Genomic DNA, 18,710 nt, shown 5'->3' on the forward strand with positions numbered 1-18,710 from the left:
TACTTTCTCATTTTTCATATGTGGGCAGGCTGGATCCCCTTATAGCAGGGACTTGGCCCAAATTTGTCACAGAACTGGAATTCTTAGCTGTGCCCTGCTCACCCTGGTGTCACTCGGTCCTGTAGAATCGCCTTGCTCGGCGGTATGTGACAGTTCACACTCCCACACCGAGGCACCCCAGAGGAAAGGAGCTGAAGCCGATGTTAAAAAGACCAGGAGCAATTTTTATCTTAGATGACAAACGTAGAAAAGTCAGAAGGTGGCTCCAATCCAACGCAGCACCTGCCTTGAGTGTGGTACAATCATCTGGTATCAGCGGAGAGACGAGTGCCAGCCGCGGGGCGGCAGAGATAAGGCAACGGACAGAAGGTGGAGGGTCTCAAGGAGGCTCGCTCGGATCCCCTCCTTTTGGGTCTCTGACCCTGTGCTTTCTCCTTCCCCCTCCTTGCGTTGAGAAATAGTCATACTTCAACACAGCAAACTTGGCAGGTGATGCTTTGCTTCCGGAGTGTTAAATCAACTCCTACGAATGCACAGGTGGTACAATCTGAAAAACAGAGGCGCCCTGTATTTGCTTCAGTTGATTTGATGTTTGCCTTTCACCTTGGGCTGCAGCATTGCTGCCCCACTTTACCTCCTGGTCTCTACCTCATCCAGCCTTACCTTTTGGCTGTTATTCTGCTCTCTTTAGCTTTTCTTTTCGTGGCACGATTAATCTGCGAATGTAAGGCAACACCAGCAGTAAGGTGAAGAACAACACGTGGCCGAAGAAATAAATAGACCTGTACACCTGTAAAGAGAAAGGCAGGGTTGGAGATCAGCAACCAGCTTTGAGTCAAGAACACAGGAGAGGGGATGGAGGGACCAGGGTTGACCATGTGGGGTCGTCTGTTTGTGGCTTCTACATACCTTCATCCATTTGTCCCAGGTGAAAAGGCAGAATGGCACCAGGGAGTAACCCATGAACATCCAGTGGTTAGTCTGCTGCAGCACGTAGAAGATGGGCCGCAAGACAGTGATGGAGGCCAAAGTGCTTAGGGCAGGACTGTCCCGAACAAGGTTCATGGCCTAATTTAGAGAGAAAAAAAACAGAATTCTCAACAGTTGGATGTCCTGTGGCTGTGTATGGAGGCTCTGGGGCCAAAGTTCTCTATCCGGCTGTGTAAGATGTGTTTTAGTAAGCAGCCGGTCTAAAAAAGTAGCTAAATCCCCTGTCCTGGCCAGAGTTTTAATTAAGAAAATACATTTTAATAAAGAATATTGTTCTTGCAGTACTAGGAGATTTAACAGAGGCATTCAGCTCATGTGTTTGTCCTTCAGTCTTTCCAGCTGCCAAGCACTTCAGCCGCCCTCTGCTCATATGCCAAGTTTTCCAGTTCTCTCCCTGTCAGCTTCTGCAATATATTTATGGTTTGCCCACGCAGAAGGCAGCAACCTCCTGAACTCTTGAGAACACAACCCTGCTGTGCTTGAAAACCAATTCCAAAGCGAGCAGCTATTTTTCATATTCAATGCAAGTAAAGCCTTCAGCGTGGCACTTTCCAGACCCAGGGGCAGAGGATAACACAGGCCCCCCTGTTCTGGTAAGTCAGACAAAAAGCACACCTGTCTTTCCACGATGACTATCAGCAACTCCATCTGAAAGCACACCAGGTAGCCAGAGTGCAGCCCGTGCCAGATGGCCAGGAAGAACAGAGCCAGTGCCTGTGACAGCAGTTTGTTGCCCAGGAACTTCAAGCGCTTGAAGATGTAGCTAGAGTGGAAAAGAAACAAAGTGCTTCCAGGTTATTCTCTGCCCTCCCCTGGCTGTGTCAGGGATGAAGGGCCCAGGGGACCCAATACCTTTGCACACCCTGTGGTGGCAGGAACAGCATGACCAGGGCAAAACCTACATCCAAACAGAAATCCCAGCTATAAGGGGGAGAAGGGGGTCAGTACATACAATTTAGCTCTGGGTCCCAGCAAGTGCTGAACCAAAACCCATCCGAGTTTGGAGTGGGGAGCAGCAAGAGCCATGATGCAGGAAGCAGCTGTCAGAGCAGCTCTGTGGCTGGCTGAGCAGGCAGGCAGCCCCAGGGGCTTGCTGTAGTCCCATTCTAGTCTCTGCTGCCATCAACTGCTTGCCTTTATTAATGAACTGCCCTTCCAGGTGAATTAATAGATCTCTCTAACCCAGTACCCCAATAACCTATTTCTAAGGGCACCGCAGCAAAACATGGGAAAAGGTGCACAAACTGAAAACTGGCAGATTCTTCCTCTAGTGCTCCTGCTTAGCCTAAGGTCTTGGTCCTGCTGACAGAACTGACACATTGTAGAAGGAGAATTTTGTCCTGCTCACCGGGCCACCCAAGCATTGGTGTTGATGTTGAAAGAAGCAATGGTCCCTGTGAACAAAGGTGTTGTCTCATACAGCCAGACCTTCATGTTGGCACAGGCATTCCACAAAGGTTTTCCATTCTGGTCTTTCCCATTGTACCCCAGACCAACAAGGATGCAGACACCTTCCTATCAAAAAATGCACAAGGAAGATAAGATGAAAATATTTTTTTTTGCTGGAGAAGCAGAGCTGAGGAACTGCTGACTATCACTGTGTTGAGAGCATCACTACAGATGGAACAAATGGATTAAAAACTGCCTTTTAGTTAGCTAGCCTTTGCTAACTTCAAGCAAGCAGAACTGACCTGCACTGATCTCCAGATATTTGGATTTCTTCCACTTAGCACTAAGTCCAAGAGGCTTGGACCTTTATTCGTTTGTTTCTTGCTTCTGGAACGACATCTAGACTCACCGTAACAAGCCAGCAAGTTACGTATTTGTAGAGTACCATTTTGCCCCAGATCAATATGTAACCACAACGGAACCAGAAAGGCTTCTCCTGCAGAGATAAGAGCGGAACAGAGTAAAAATAAAACCTGGAGTTGAGTGGCCATAATGACAAGGTATTTCATCACCCTCTTTTGTTTTAATCTGTGTTAAGACATACGGACTGGGCTGCCAGGCTTATGCAAACTTAGACATCATTCTCTTTCCTTTGGTAATATTTGGCTGTATTGAAATAGGTGGAGTTTGGGAAGACTCTGGGATTAGCATAATCAAAATGCTTGCTGATAATCTGCCAGTAGGAGTTATTTGTTAGGAGCTTTCCAAGAACGTCAAAGATTATGGTAAGCCTTATAAGTTACTCTAGTGAAATTCTTTGCACATCATGGTTAAATGGAAAGTCATTAAAAGGTCATAAAATACATAGGTTAGATATGAAAACCAACAGTAGCATTTAAGATCAATTATCTATTTGTAAAAGTTTTCATTTGTTTCAGTTCTGCTTAACAGACTCCTGTTCTGCATCAGGTGGAATCATCAGGACAGGCAGTAAAGCCAAATTAGCTGTGGAAAATCTTATCACTAGTTGCCAACTTATTTTTAAATTGAGGCAAAAATTTAAAACATAAATAAAAAAATAGTTCCACTCTAGTAGATGCAGTGCCCACCAGAGAAGTGGAATTCTTCCACACCCCACAAGGCCAAGTGAATACATACCATAAACTCATCTGAGGTGAGGTACTCATCAGAGACGTACAGGCTTGACAAGGTGTAGGTTACTAGAAACAAGAGACCCAGGCTCAGGCGCTTGAGAGCAGGCACGAAACTGAGAAAGGAAAATACCAAGGTCAAGGAAATGCCTTGGAAAGAGACCATCAAACTCATAGCTTTGAAAACAGAGGTGGAGAAGAGGAGGTGGGGGAGACAGTGATAGGGAGTCACCACATTCCACTGCAGCAGCTGCCTCCTTTTGGAAGCTGGGATGCAAACATCACCAGGTTGGAATGGAGTCTGTACTAAAGATGTCAAATGGTTGTTGATGTTCACGCCCTGGGACAATGCTGGGACCATTAAGCAGAGTTATGAGCGACTTTTGAAAGACTGCCTTGCCTCATAAATCACTCCTGCACACAGTACTTCTGTGCCCAGGTAAGAAGGCAGTCTGCTGCAGGGAACGTGGAGGAGTCAGCATTCTAGGATCGTAGGAAGGGGAGAAGCCAAGCAGCTTTGTATTACCTATTGGGTCTCTGGCCTGGAACGTCAGTCATCTCACCCCTTGCCAGTTTCTGATAGTCTGTCATGGAGAACTGAGGGCCGACCATGAAGGCACCATAGAAATAGGAGAATCCTGAGACCTCCAGCAAGGTAGGAACCCCCCGAACAGCAAATCGCCGCTGCTCAGGGGTCAGGAACTCCTGCACCAAAGGGAGTGGCATTAACATCATCCCAGGGGTTTCATCCAGCTCTAGATATTATATCCTCACCCTGCCTCCCTACTGGTTTTCAGTTTCTTTTTTATTTCAGTTCTTGCTCCCCATGGACATGGAACTTTACACTTTGTATTTCTTGTCCATTCTTCTCTCCAGCCCCTCTCTATGCCCACCCCCTCCAAACAGCAACAAGATCCAATGGTTGAGAGCAGTTGCACAGGTCTCTATTCCCAAATAAGCTCCAAACATGGGAGGGATCCACTGACATGCATCCCTGGCAGCAGAGTAGACAAAGTAGGAGCACTGCAGTATCTGACCTATTCCAGTGCCTGACTGCAATTTCATATACTCTCCCAAGACCTTATTGTGCTACAATTCCTATTTCTTGATGCCAAAATTCTTTTTAAATACTTGAAGCTTCAGCTCAGGAAGTTTCATCTTGACCTCATTTTCCTGCAGTCAGCAGTGATTCCATGGATGCTACAGACTTGGTCAGGCCTCAAACAGGAGATGGGGAATGCAGGTACTTGAAGCAGGATCGAGGGACTGTAGCGTGTGTAGTGCTCTCTCCCACACACTGTGCTGTGCAACTTCTCTGTTTCTCTGAGCTAAAAGCAGGGTCCTAACAAATGGTAAAGGGCAACCATTGACAAGGACATGGTAAGACTAATCAAAGGAAAGGAAGATGGGAACTGAGATCCAGTACTGATTGTCTGCAAGTTAAAGGTACGCTACCCACAAGACACAGAGCATCAGGGTTTGGGAATCTAAAGCAATAGGTTTGGGGAAGGAGATGGTGGGGAATTTGGAAGGGTGCAGAGTAATATTCTGACATAACTGGAACAACTTCTGTCCATCACTACTGTCTCTGTTCCCAAATTATTTTGTTCCAGTCTAGAATTCAGTGCCCTCAAACACTCCCAGAGGCTCCCCTCTCAGCTGTGGCTTTTACCTAACAATGCAGCTTGCTAACTCACATCCTTTGAACTTGATTTTCTGATCTCTAGCTCACTGGGACAGCATGGAATGACGGAGAAATGGTGTCTAACTCACCGGATCTTTTCCTCCATCATAGTAATCAATGGCCAGACCTAGAGGTGAGAAACAGTGGCTTGAAGCTCTGGGATGGGCACAGCTCGCAGAGTGCAAGAGAGAGAAGAGAGGTGTCACTCACCAATCAACTTAAGTGTCAAGACACAATGTGGCATTGTCCACTTGATGTCATAATGCTCTGTGGCTGTGAAGTAATATCCAGCCATAAGGTATGTCTGAAAGAAACCATTGTTTGGGTTATTCAAACTAATTCCTCCAGCTGGTTTTGATCTGCCTCCACTGTTCCACCCACAGTTGCTACTGAAGTGCTAAACTGAACAGAGGCCTCCCTTCTACAAACCCAGGGACAAAAAAAAGAGGGTTTACCATCTGAAAGAGAAATGTGGTGATGACGGCAGTGATTGTGCGACCCATTAGTCTCAGTATCAGGAACTGGATTAGGACACATATCAGGGAATGAAAAAACTGCGTCCCTGTGGGCAGAAAAACAAAGAGAGAGATGAGAAATAGAAATTACACTAATAGGTCCTCCCAAATCTCATCATGCCCTGGACCAGGTAGCTCTCTCTTCCCAAACTCATCTTACCAAAATTGAAGTAAGCAATTGAGACCCCCGTGAACACGTTGTAGAGGTGAATGAGGTAGGTCTCCTTCTGGAAGAGGAAATAGCGCTGGAACAAGGCAAAAGGATATCCTGAGAGGAAAAAAAAAAGGAAGAGTTGTAAATAAGTTTAGACAAGTATGTGTCATGAACCAAACTACAGCTTTTCTGAACATGTCATTAGGAACTTTACATCACACATTATCAACATGGGGCATGGTGTTAATTCCTGATACTGCATTTGCATCTTGGGAGACAGACTCCAGATGAATTACTGTGTACAGAAGAAAATACTTTAACAGGAACATAATTATAGCAAAACTGACATTGAAGTGCACAAAATTACAGGATTACATTTTCTGGCCTCATTCAGTATATGAGATGGATAATGCTGAAATACATGAATCACACTTTAGCCTGTGATTCATTTCCAACTTATGTGACAAATACAATGAACATGGCAAGAAGCTAGATTAAAAAAAAAAAGAAAAGGCTGGGGGGGAAGGGAAAAACTTTATGGTTAATACCATTACAACGTCCAAAACACCTCAGTCCTACTCCCACCTCAATGAGTTCTTTCATCTTTAATTTCAGATCTCCTCAGGTGACCTCCAGTAAGATACTCTTGCTTTTCTAACTCTGCAACTTCGGATTTGCATCTGATTTGTGAACTACTGGGTACACAAAGCTGTAACTAAAATCCACTGGTACTACGCGTGTGCTATTTTTGGAAAAAAAAAATCAGTCAGAAGCATTTCATATGGAGCAGCTAAGAAAAGTGGAAGGGCTTTTTTCCTTGCATTTTCTGCGAGGTAACTCCTAGTCTAAGTTAGGAATGCCTCCAGATTCTTCATCTGTGGCTCAAGTGAGAAGCAAACATTTGTGAAGCTCTCTGGTAGTACAGTGAGAAGCGCCACACAGAACACCACAATTCAATTAAATTCTGTTGTCTAGGTGAGTTTCACGAAGCATGCAATAAACACTGCCACGTAGCAGACAGTAAATATAATAAGTCTTAATACACAGTGGCACATGAAGTGTTGCAATTAGCTTTTCTAAAGGCATGTGCACAAGGTGCTGAACTGGGCTACGCGAAGCCACTTTAATTCTGGCATCTTGTAACTTTACTGCTCTACTTTGCAAGCCTGTGTGTTCTCTTACCCTGTTCAGAAAAAGGGGAAATTCATCACATACCACAATACTGGCATCCACACTACTTATCATCCTGGCTGAAATCAGGAGCAGTGGATGGAGCTCTGCTACCTGCACTAATGGAGCAGCAGTAGCAGGAGGTGGTCATGTTTTATATGGAGCAGTAATAAAAGGTGATGAAATGCACATTCTGCCGAGAAGTGTATGATGGATGGAAGGCTTCCAATAAGCAAGGCCAAGTCTAGTCACTACTGTGAGAGGAAATGAGAAACTCTGTCATGTTATTTAAATACATGTCTGGCAGTGCTCACAGGCTGGAGCCATTTTAAGGCCCTCTCCAACCCCACAAATCCCTCGGGAGGGAGCCCTGGAGTTGGGGACTTTGGGGCTCTTTTCTACATCCTGTTGGGCTCACGTTCTGCTGCATCCAGATGTGCACCTGCCGCCTCCTGAACCCGAGCTGCTGCTCCCCATTTCCTCAGCCTCCTGCCACCCCTCTTTCGGCTTTCCCTGCCTCCTTGTTGCTGTTCCTTCCTCCTTTTGTGTCCCACGCCGGTCTCCACGCCACAGGCTGCTTTCTGGCCAGCCCCACATACCACAGCTCTCTGCTCCCAGAGCCTGGCAACCTCCCTCCTGCACATCCAGCCTGCTCTCCCAAAACAGCAGCTCCAAACTCCCTACAAAATGCCTTACCCAGGCCATCCCTCTCCCTTCCCGTTCTTCCATGCTTTTTACACAGCCCACTTCTGTCCCCTTCTATCCCCACTGCTGGCCTGAACACCAGCTGAGGGGGAAAGAGGAATTGGCAAAGAGAGTTCATCACATGGGCTCTGGGGATACAGGAGTAACTCAAAGAATTAGAGCAATTCACATGATTTAAAAAAAAAAAAAGAAAAAAAAGTAGTATTTTCTACTGGCCTTTTACTCAGAAATATACAAATGGGGATTCTTTGTTCATGAGCCAATCTTCCTGCTGAAGTTTAAAAACCATAGGACGAACTGGCTTTGAGAAATGCAAAGTGGTAAAAAATATGAAGTTTTATTAGATCAAAAGTTTAAAAGCTGAGGTTTACTGTGGAAAAATGTTTCCCCCTTCTGAGCAAAGGGGAGAAAAATCAGAAATACAGGCAAAGCACAATTGACTGCTGTTCATCAATATGCATGGTTTTAAACCTTCCTTTTAGAGGGTCTCCCACTCTCTTAAAAACCACTAATATTTTGCAAACCAGTCTATTTCTACCAATTTTTTTCCTTCTAGCCATTTCTATAGACATAATTAAAGTATGACTGAATGCTATAGTGTAACTGGTGTTCCTACTCTTTCAGAGACCCATCTCCTTTGTCAGCTCCTTTTTAGCTCTGTGCAGGAGATCCTGTCATGGTTTGGGTAATGCTGTTCTGAAGGAAAAAGAACTATGAACCTTTGCAAATAGAGAGTTACTAACAATACACACTGCATCCATGGTTTTAGAAACTATAAACTTTAACCCTGGTCTTGCACTACGTGGCTGCTGTTCCAGTCCAAAAGTCACAACATCAGCCTAAATTCTTCTGATATCCAGAATAGCTTGGTTAGTACTCTGGACTGCAGTTTACCTACAGTTTTGTTGCATGGGATAATTTTCTCAGTTTTACAACTGGGCCAGTTGCATGCTGCTGATACAAACTTTCACCCCCAAACAGCAGTGGATAGCAATGGTCATTCTGATGTGGCCCTTCTGAACACTGATAAACTATCTACAAACAGTTCCTGCTGATAACAACACCACTACTCCTGCCCTACTACCACGTCCCTGAAGCAGCCTGAATTAGCAGAGCAGCTTTTGGAGCTATGGTTGCCTTCTGGGAAGCTGGATGGCACCTTTGGATATGCCAGCAGCAGGAAACGCTGCGCTGCTTTGCTTCTGCCATTCAGAGCAACAGGACAGGAGTCCCTGCTCCTTGCTGCCAAGAGGCTCTGCCCAGCAGCTCCCACTCTGCCAAACTCCCCTTTCACGCCTCCCTAAGCAGAGTGGACTGGAGCAGAGTGGGAAAGTGGCTGTAAGACTCCTGGAGAAAACAGCAGGGAACCTCTGATCCAAACTCATTCTTCCCTATGCACCACAGAGCTGAAAAACAGCCTGCACACAGAGCTGGGTTTTCCCTCTAGACACACCTTCTACAGAATGGAATTAGCAATTGAGATGATTTTTATTTTTTTTACTTCACAGGAACAAGAGGATGATCTTTGGTTAAGAGAACCATGGAGAAGGAAGGAAAGGACAAGCTCAGCTTCTTGGCCACAGCCATTTGAGAGAGTAATGGGCCACTGCACAAAGCCCAGCTTGTCCATAGATACAAGAATCTAATTGAGCAAAAGAAGTTCAATCATCAAGAAGGTGGATTAGGCAAGAAAAAAGTTCTACTAATCCCAAGCAAAAATAGTGCTGTCAAGTTTGCCATCTTCTGGACTGGGTGATTAAGATGCCTCTCTTTTTCCAGAGATAAAGCTGCAAATAAGAAAAGCAGAAAGATTCTTTTCATCTCTGCTCCCTTTATTTCCCCTTTGATATGCACTAGCTCTACCTCATCTTCAAGCCAGTACCTCTATTTTTCCTCTTCTCCCTTTTGCTGAACATTTAACTCCTCCTTTTTTAACATCCAACAGGGCAACTGTCTCCATTTTTTAATAAGACTGCTAAAACTAAAAGGAATGGGACAACAGGAAAAAAAAGAGTGTTAAAATATCAGCCTTACCTAATATTTTAACTTCAAAGTTACTCCTTTCTGTTTCTAACACTGCAGAAGTGCCACACCTTGTTTAACACTGGTGTATAAACACGAGTATTTTAATTCAGCTCAGGAGCTTACCTTGAAAGTCCACTTATGGTGCTTTAAGTATGCATAACAAAACTGTCTCAAAGCATGTGAACAGGGCTCTCTTCACACAAAACTGAACTGAAAACACACTGTGACGGTGCTGGTCTTATGGCAGGACATTGCTGCCTCTTAAAACTTTTCCCATCCCTTACCCATCAGAATCAGTTGCTCATAGGCCCTTGGAGTAAGGTTCCTGCTTGGCTGACCAGCTTGGGAACTTGATTTGGGATAAGCTTTGGGCGACCACAAGAATTTCACTGAGCCTAAAAATCTCCAGGTTGCAGGGAGCATGAAGCAGAGCATGTAGAAAAATTGATGAGAAGTAGCAGAGGAGGAGATAAGACAACTTGCAAGTGAAGAAGTAGGTTTCTGGCACCCATTGGGTAAGAATGTGTTACTTTCTGCAGGTCCCTGCTATGTCCATGGAATGAAAGAACACTTTCCCAGTGCTTTTCCTGGCAGGTCTGGGCAAACCAGCGGGGTCATTTCTGGCTCAAGGCTGTAAACAGCATGTTGGCTCCCCTCCATATTATGCAGGTAGCTCACAAGGCACTGTGTAATATTATGGTAAGATAAACAGCTTTAATTCTTTGGGATCGTACAGCCGTGCAAGAAACACGAGCAACATGAAGTATGAAATCCACAGTGCCATAAGGCCTCCTGCACCCTGGCTTATGCTTTGAGCAGTGACAGCAGGGAAGAAATGTGTCGCCTCTTGTGTGAGGACAGGAGCAGCAGCACAGAAACTCTGTTATCTCCTTCACACCACTGGAGCAGCTCCAGTGGGAACATTGGGACCTACTGAAGAGTGCAAGCTAGAGTTCATCTCTCAAAGACATTCTCACACGATTGACAGACATCAGTGTACTGACATATCACAGTTTTTATTGTGGCAGAGTCTAAAACTGTACTTCAGGTATTCCTGCTGTTGGTACTCCTGCAAATTGCAGATTACTTTCTTCAAAAGTTGTCTATGCAAATTTTTACCTGGGGGAAGTCTGCAGTAAATTCTTAATCTTGTACAATCCAGGTAAGGGACTCTATTCTAGCTGTAGTCTCTACTTCAAAATTGCAGCATGCATAAACCTGTCTCTGATTTAAATACAAAACTGTGACTAAAACTCCATAATTTGCTTAGCAATGTGCTGTTGCTTGTTCAGTGAAACAACATGGTGCTCTTTAGGACTACTCTAGTTTTAGTTCTTGAATGTTCGTTCTCCTTTTCTTGTTCTCTCCTTTTTTCAGTCATGTCAGAATGCCAACAGCTTTAAATGACCTCTTTTGGTTATTTCAGATCATTACTAAGCAAACACTTATCCTGAATCAAGAGAGTAAATTCAGATTTTTTTTTCAACAATAATTCAGCTTTCTTCAGAAATCAGTGTAAGAAGTTGAAAAGTCCTTTGTGATTCTTCCTCTTTTTCAGAAGACTATTTTTACCCATTTGTGGTGATCCTCTGAAAGTGAAACCCTAGAAACTGTTGTCACAGTAAAACTGCACAGTGTAGATGGGAAACTGCATCACAGAGGAAGAAATAAGCAACGACTTTTTAGTCCATCTTTGGAACTATGCTTCACCCTCATGGCCTTGTCCTGAAATAATTCAGCAGCATTAGCTGCAGCCAACAAAAATAGTTTTCTTCCTGAATCTATGTAAACACCTGAAATGGAGGAAGTGAAGGAAAAGCCATACTTAACGTCCTAATGCCACTTCCAGCTTTTAGAAATGCCTTTCATTTATACCCCATGCCACCCTCTGAAGTGGTCATCAGCACTAGTTGCATTACCAATGAGATTAAAAGGATCGTAAACTAAGCTGCAATTAAATGAACATTTCTTTGTGTGGGGCTGAGGGACTCCTCTCACTCTCCTCTTAGGTTGCTCTGGAGTGTTTGGCCCTTCTTTTAAAGTAATGGTACAGGTATAACGCTTTCCCACCCAGTGCTCACCCATCCATTAAGCAGGAGAGCTGGAGTCATTCCCCTCTGCCTGAGTGGTTCAACCACCACGACCTGCAAGAGTGCCAAACTGCAGGCAAGGCTGTTTTGCATGCCCTGAAGCCTTCTGTCTGAAGTTATGCCACTGCATCTAATCCAAAGGTACTGAGCTAGGGAGAAAGGACAGGGAAAAGTGCAGCTCCAGCCTCCTGCTTTGAGCATTTTTTCCATTTGAGGCATGCAGGGGAGAGACGTGAGTTGTCTTCTGGACCCCAGAATTTTAGTACAAATTCTAAAGATCCATGGAGACTATGTAAAACAGATAGTGGCCTACCTCGGGAAGGGACACTGTGGCATCTCAGTGGCTTACTGTCGACACTGCACACGGAACGTTTGTAACAGCACCCAGGAGTCTCACGCTCCTTAATCTGCTGACTGCAGCAGGCAGCTCTTATCATCATTAGGACCATAATTATCTGCTGTTCATTTCAAAGAACTGGTGCTGCACACCCACAAGACGCTGAGCAGGAAACACCCTCCCGAATGTCGTGTCCCCAACTTACTGCTAGCAAGAAGCAACTCGGAGGGTACGATGGTGGTGCATTCTGCAGAGCCATCTCTGCTGCGGCTGCCTCCACACACACTTTCTAGGACCTTTTCTGCATCAGCACTCGTTAGACTGGTCCCTTGGTTGATCCGGGTGACTAACCTCGTAGTGAACTATCTGCCTTTTCTGGTTTAGGTTTCTGCCAAACAAGTAAATTCAATCAGAGCGCAATTAAAGGACCAGAGAGAGATGTGGGAGAAAGGAAAGCAGGACTTTTCTCATTCAGAGATGGGGAGCTGCTAGACTAATTAACGCTGACCTGTGTGCATGTCTTGTGTGTTTCCTATTGCTTCATTTTTTTCTCTATAGAAGTTTGGTTTAACAATCTTCTGTGTTGAGTTCTAAACAATAGCCAGCGCAGTCTCCTGTATTGACCCTTCACGGGAAAAATGTTTGGCTCAGTTTGATCTCACACATCATAAACTAAATCAGGCAGAAATAAGTCTGGTGCAGACCACGGTTATGAAGTGACACAGTTTTTCTTGCTTTAATTTCCTTTAAAAATATTATACTTCTAGTTAGCCAAAGCAACTTTATTGTGATAGATGACACAGTAGTGGCTGTATCACTTCGAAAATACTTTCAGGTTCAGAGGAAAGCTTGTATTTCTTTTCTGCTAGGTGACTACACCACCAAATGCTTTCACAACCCAAAGTTTCCCTGAGCATCTGCAGAGATTTACACAGATAGCATGTATACACACACTTGAATTAATGTTTTGGAAGCTACAACCTCCCCCTCAATCACCAGCCCACATCACAACTCCAGCCCTGCCTTAACCATTTCGCATGGAACTCAAGTATCTCGTGTTTACATAAGCGCAGGCACCCTGTGTTTTGCAACACGCTTCGCGCTGCAGGTGGAGCGCAGGACATCACCCCAGTTCTCCCGGCACGGAGCTGGAAGGTTTTGCTCAGCCTGCCCGGTAGTGACCCCGATGACACGCCTCTCCTGCACAGTGCCACCACTGCCGCAGACACGGGCGACGTCCCGGTCAGTGACACCCCTGCACTCGGACGGGGCAGCGCCTGAGCGGCTGCGGAGATTCCCGAGCGGACACCCCTGGACACACGCTCACGGGGCACGGGATGCACACGCATCACCGGGCACTCACGGGACAATCCCAAACAAAGTTCCCGCGCCCGGGACACGGACCCAAATCGGGGTCTTTCGCAGCCACCCCGGCTCCTCCTTGCCCCGCGTCCACAGGCGGCCTGCCAGGACCGCGCCCCGACTTCCCGCGGGGAAACCCAGCGAGCTCCCCCTCCGCACCGGGCGGGCCGGGGGCTCGCCCCGGGCAGCCGCAGCGGGGCACTTCGCGGGCTGCCCGGGCGGGACGGGCGGCGCCGCTGCCGGCATCCCGCCGCCTCGCCGCGCACACGTGGCCTGGCGCGGCGGCGCTGGCACAGGTGCGGCTCCGCGCGGGCGAAGCGATGCCCGGTCCCGGCCCCCCGCGCAGAGCGGCACGGCGGCGGCGGCGGGGTCGCCCGTTCCCCCGGCGGGCGCGGAGCCCCGCCCGGGCGCCAGCCTCATCTCCCCCCGCCCTGCCTTACCCATGAGGATGGACAGGATGAGGCGCAGCGCCTGCTCCGACGAGCCGAGGGCCTCGGCCAGCCGCGCCAGGCTCCAGCCGGACCCCGCCACCGCCATCTTCCCCGCCGGCCGCCCCGCCGGCCGGTCGCGCCCCGAACCCGGCAGCGGCACCAGCCACCGCGGCCCCCGCACCGCGCGCGGCCCCCTGCGCGCCCATTGGCTGCGGCGCGCCCGGCCCCGCCCCGCAGCGCCTGCGATTGGGCAGCGGTGGCAGCGGGGCAGGGCCCTGCGCGCACTAAGGCAAAGGTTACCCGCGAGTGGGCGGCGACGCGGGCTGGCCCCGCCGGCCAGTGATTGGGGGAACGGTGGCCGGGGGCGGGTCCGGGGGCACGGCGGGGCGGGGCCGGGAGGGCGGGGCGGGGCGCGGCTCCCGATTGGCTGCGGCGGGACAGGAGAGCGGCGGGGCGGGCCGGGGGTTATTCGCGGACACGAGGCGCGCGCGGGGAGGGCGGGAGCGGCAGCTGTGCGTGAGTCGCGCGCGGGGCCTCGGCCAAGGTCTGGGTGTGAACCTGAGCCTGAGCCTCAGCCCGAGCCTGAGCCTGAGCCCGAGCCTGAGCCTAGCTCTGGGTCTGCGTGTAAGCCTGAGTCCGATTTTGGCTCTGGGTGTGAGCCCGACCCTAGCTCCGGGTCCGGGTCCAAGTGTGAGCCCGAGCCTAGCTCCGGGTCCGGATGTGAGCCCAAGCCTAGCTCTGAGTCTGGGTGTAAGCCTGAGCCTAGCTCTGAGTCTAGCTCTGCTGCTTGGCTCCGGCTCCTGGGTACTGCCTGTGGTTTGGCCCTGACCTCAGTAGTGGCCTTGGCCACAGCCCCGTCCTTGGTCTTGGCCTCAGCTTCAGCGCGCTGCTGGAGCTCCCCCTGCGCTGCCAGGTCCCGCTGCCCCAGGGGCTCCCAGAGGACATATCCCCGCTGCTTGGCTCCCGTGGTCCAGAGGGACCTGCTTCCCATACGGGCATTATGGTGGCAGCCGTGCTTTGCCCTGCGCCTGTGGCACCCGGCTCAGTGTGCCACAGCAGCAGGCACCGTGTCAGTGGTGCTCAGTGGCCATAAACTAAACCACAAAAAGTTTTAGACAAAACGTCTCCCTTAGGCAAAACATCTCCCATGACTGAGAACTTCCTTACACTGAGGGTGGCAGAGCACTGAACAGGCTGCCCAGGGAGGTTATGGAGTCTCCCTCTCTGGAGACCTTCAAAGCCTGCGTGGATGCATTCCTGTGTTACCTGCTCTAAGTGACCCTGTCTTGGCAGGGAGGTTGGACTGGCTAACCAGAGGTTCCTCCCAGCCCTAGCAGTTCTGGGATTCTGTGACTCTCCAGTCACTCAGCAGCTGGGCCCACACAGACTCCCCATAACTCAGCTGCTTCTTAGGTGTGTTCCCTCATGCAGGTGTCCACGTGTGCACCCCAAGTTGTCCCCAGCTGAAATTTCAGGTGCAATGGATGTGATCCTCTTCCCTTGTTTGTGTTACCATTTTCCTGCTGGGTCACTTGGGTGCACAAATTCAGCTGAGGGGGAAAATAGAGGCTCGCACAAAGGTTCGCATGAAAAGAGACCTCTGGAGTTCTCTGATCCAAACTGCAGCTCTCAAGCAGGACTCAAAGCTGGAGCCATTTGCTCAGGGCAGTGCCTGGGTAATTGCTGTACATTTTCATGGTTGGAAAGCTCCCAGCTTTTCTGGGCTCCTGAACCAGTGCTGAATCACCCTCTTTATCTTGGTCCATCCCCCTTATCACCACCCTTGAAGTAGCAGCACCAGCACCTGCTAGATGCCATTTCTTATCAAATCTGACCAGGAAGGGGACTGATTGGCAGCATTGCCACATAGACCTCATTTGTTCAGGAGACCAGGCTGAAGACCTTGCCCCTCCTTGCCCTTCTCTTTCCCAGGCTAAACAAATCCAGGTTTCTCAACAACGAAGCTCTAGTCACCTCTGCGCTGGGCTCTTTCCACTTGGTTCACACCTCTCTTGCACTGGGGACTGAGGAAGTGCATGTAGGTGGGGAGAGCCTGTCCTTCTCCCCCAGATGTCCCCTGAAGGCAGAGTAAGGTGCAGAGTGGCAGGCCAAGATGAATAGCAAGGGTTTAAAAACCCTCCTGGGTAGCTCACTCTGTCAGGTTAGACTCTACAGACAGGTTGCTGTATTTGTCCACCCTGACTAGTGGACAAATTTGCCAAATTTTTTGCAAAGCCTGATGACTGGCCTTTCAAGGCATATCTAGTTCTCATTTCCACATTCAGTTGTGTGTTTATGCTGTTTAGGCCACTTTCCTAAGTAAATCAGTTCTATGTGAGCATGACAGCTGTCTGACCCTGCTCAAGGCACGTTTGACAAGAAATGATCTGCTTAGTTCTGTAATTTACTGTTGTCAGAGAAGAGTTTCAGGAGCAGCATCTGTTCCCGAGATTGCCCAACAATTTCCATTGCAAGATTGTTTCCAGTTGCTTGAAATGTTGCCATATTTGACCTGTTTAGATTAAACGCTTGATAGTCACTTGGAGTCAGAGCACAGTAGCTCGGAGAGTAGGTTTTAATACTACTAAAAATACTACTTTTCAGCAGTATTATTATTATTTTAATAATCAGGGCAGTGTTATTCTTGGGAGGAGGGGCTGTAGCCATAACTCTTGATTTACTGTCCTTTAGCTATACCATAATTTCATAACATGACACGGGTATTAATGTGAAGCTCAAAGTTCACATGAGCTCAGTGTGGCACAGTGGGAATGCAGCTGCTGAAGCTTCTGCATATCCAGTTCCATTGGTTGTGTTCCAGTGGCTCCATGCAGCTTTCCCACACACCAGGGCCACAAGACCCCAGATGCTTCTCCAAGAGCTCCTGCAACTCTTTCTTTCCAGGATCACTTCAGCTGAGGAGTTGGAACAGGAATGTTGTGCCCTGCCTTGACAGTGCTTCTTCTCCCAGGCAACCACAGGAGGCTATTCTGATCAAAATGGCCATGGGAGAGGAGCTGGATACTTGGAGCAAGGTGTCTGTGTGGGCAGTGGGATTAGGGTTGGACACTGATGAGGAGGAGGAAGATACTGGAAAAGCCAGAGCCAGAATAAAATTACATATGACAGAAGTCTGCAGTTGTCAACAACCATGTCAAGGGAAAAGCACAGAGAGGGTGGTGAGAGAAATAACCATTGGCAAGAGATGAAGTATAGAGGGAGAAGAGAGACTACTTGGAATAACAGGCAGGGAAGGACCTGAAAATAAGTTTTCATCAGAAGGGTGAAATTGGAATTGGTGGTCATGGAGCCAGTGGGGAAAAAAAGCCAGGAATGGGTGAAGGACAAACCAGAGAGATGGAGAAACTGGAATTTGGTGGATGTTGGAGGCAGGAAAGGAATAGTATGCTTGAAATCATGTCACCTTTTCAGTATGAAGATTACTGAACAAATAAATCATAGAATCATTAGGGCTGGAAAAATCCTCTAAGGACATTGAGTCCAGCCATTAACTCAGCACTGCCAGGTCCACTGCTAAACTGTGTCCCTAAGCACCACACCTACACATTTTCTGCACACTTCCAGGGATGGTGATCCCACCATTTCTCTGGGCAGCCTGTTCCAATGCTCCATCACTCTTTCAGAGAAGAAATTTCTCCTAATATCTAACCCAAACCTTGACGAGCTTGAGGCCGTCTTTTCTTGTCCTGTGCGACGCCAGACCCCGTTTCTGAGGCACTGCGGGCTCCGTTCCCCAGCCCCGCTCCGCCAAGCGGGGGAGCCGCAGGTCGTGGCCCCGGTCGTGGCCCCGGTCGCGGCGGGTGGGCTCGGACACTCCGTGCCGGGACCGGGAGATGTCACCCAGAGTGGGTCAGGGAAGTGGCCCCCCGACACCCCTCCTGCGGCCGGGCGGGACGCTCCCGGGGCCGGGACTCGGCGGGGCCCGCCGGTCTCTGCTGCCGCCTCTCGGTGCCGCCGGGACCGGCGAGGCGGGACTTCAGTCCGCGGGAACCGGCGGGTTCTCCTGCTGCGGGAATGTCGCCGCTGCAGTTTACAGTCGAGTGGTTTCGAGGCCGACAGAATTGATGTTGCCCAGCCTGCAGAAGAGAAGGGTCCTTCCTCACCATAGCACCTTCCAGCGCCTGAAGGGGCTGCAGGAGAGCTGGAAAGGGGCTTCTTACAAGGGCAAATAGTGATTGGACAAGGTGGAATGGCCTTAACCTGAAGAAAAATAAGTTCAGATTGGATATTAGGAGGAAATTCTTCACTATGATGATGGTGAGGCACTGGCACATGTAGATGCTCCTGTCCCTGGGAGTGTCCAAGGACCGGCTGGATGGAGCTCTGAGCCTCTCCATGGGTCAGTGGAAGATGTCCCCACCTATAGCAGGGGGGTTGGAACTAGATGACCTTTAAGGTAGCCTTCAACCCAAACCATTCCATAACTCAGTGAAAGAAAGCACAAGTATTAGGAATATTTGACTGTAATGGATGAAACACCCAGGGGTGTAGGGGAAGGAAGTCAGAAGGCAGCAGGCACGTCAGTGCACTGAGCAGAGTGTTCCCAAGCCCCAGGTTTTACTGGGAGATGGTGGAAGCTTTGCAATGAGACTCGGTGATGGAGGGAATAAGAGAAGTGAACAGACTCTGTTGGAAATCCCCCTGGTAGTGTTTGCAGAGGTGGAAATCAGGGAATTGTATTGAATG

The 18,710-nt window shown here is 48.6% G+C and overlaps 1 protein-coding gene and 1 long non-coding RNA gene across 2 annotated transcripts; one reads left to right on the top strand and one right to left on the bottom strand.

Moving 5' to 3' along the window:
* Positions 1–203: 203 nt before the first annotated feature.
* Positions 204–14,209, bottom strand: LPCAT3 (lysophosphatidylcholine acyltransferase 3). The gene is given in 14 exon segments (XM_050970682.1): positions 204–547; positions 664–790; positions 910–1,068; positions 1,606–1,753; positions 2,339–2,505; positions 2,789–2,875; positions 3,538–3,646; positions 4,057–4,235; positions 5,304–5,341; positions 5,425–5,518; positions 5,670–5,776; positions 5,890–5,997; positions 14,013–14,166; positions 14,168–14,209. Coding segments are annotated over 13 exon segments (1,509 nt in total). The 3' UTR covers positions 204–547; positions 664–673.
* Positions 6,005–11,127, top strand: LOC127059214 (uncharacterized). Its single transcript, XR_007776827.1, has 2 exons — positions 6,005–6,858; positions 9,267–11,127. It is a non-coding gene; the product is annotated as an uncharacterized LOC127059214 (long non-coding RNA).
* Positions 14,210–18,710: the final 4,501 nt, after the last annotated feature.

Source organism: Serinus canaria, chromosome 1 (assembly GCF_022539315.1).
Source record: "Serinus canaria isolate serCan28SL12 chromosome 1, serCan2020, whole genome shotgun sequence".
Taxonomy (NCBI): Eukaryota; Metazoa; Chordata; class Aves; order Passeriformes; family Fringillidae; genus Serinus; species Serinus canaria.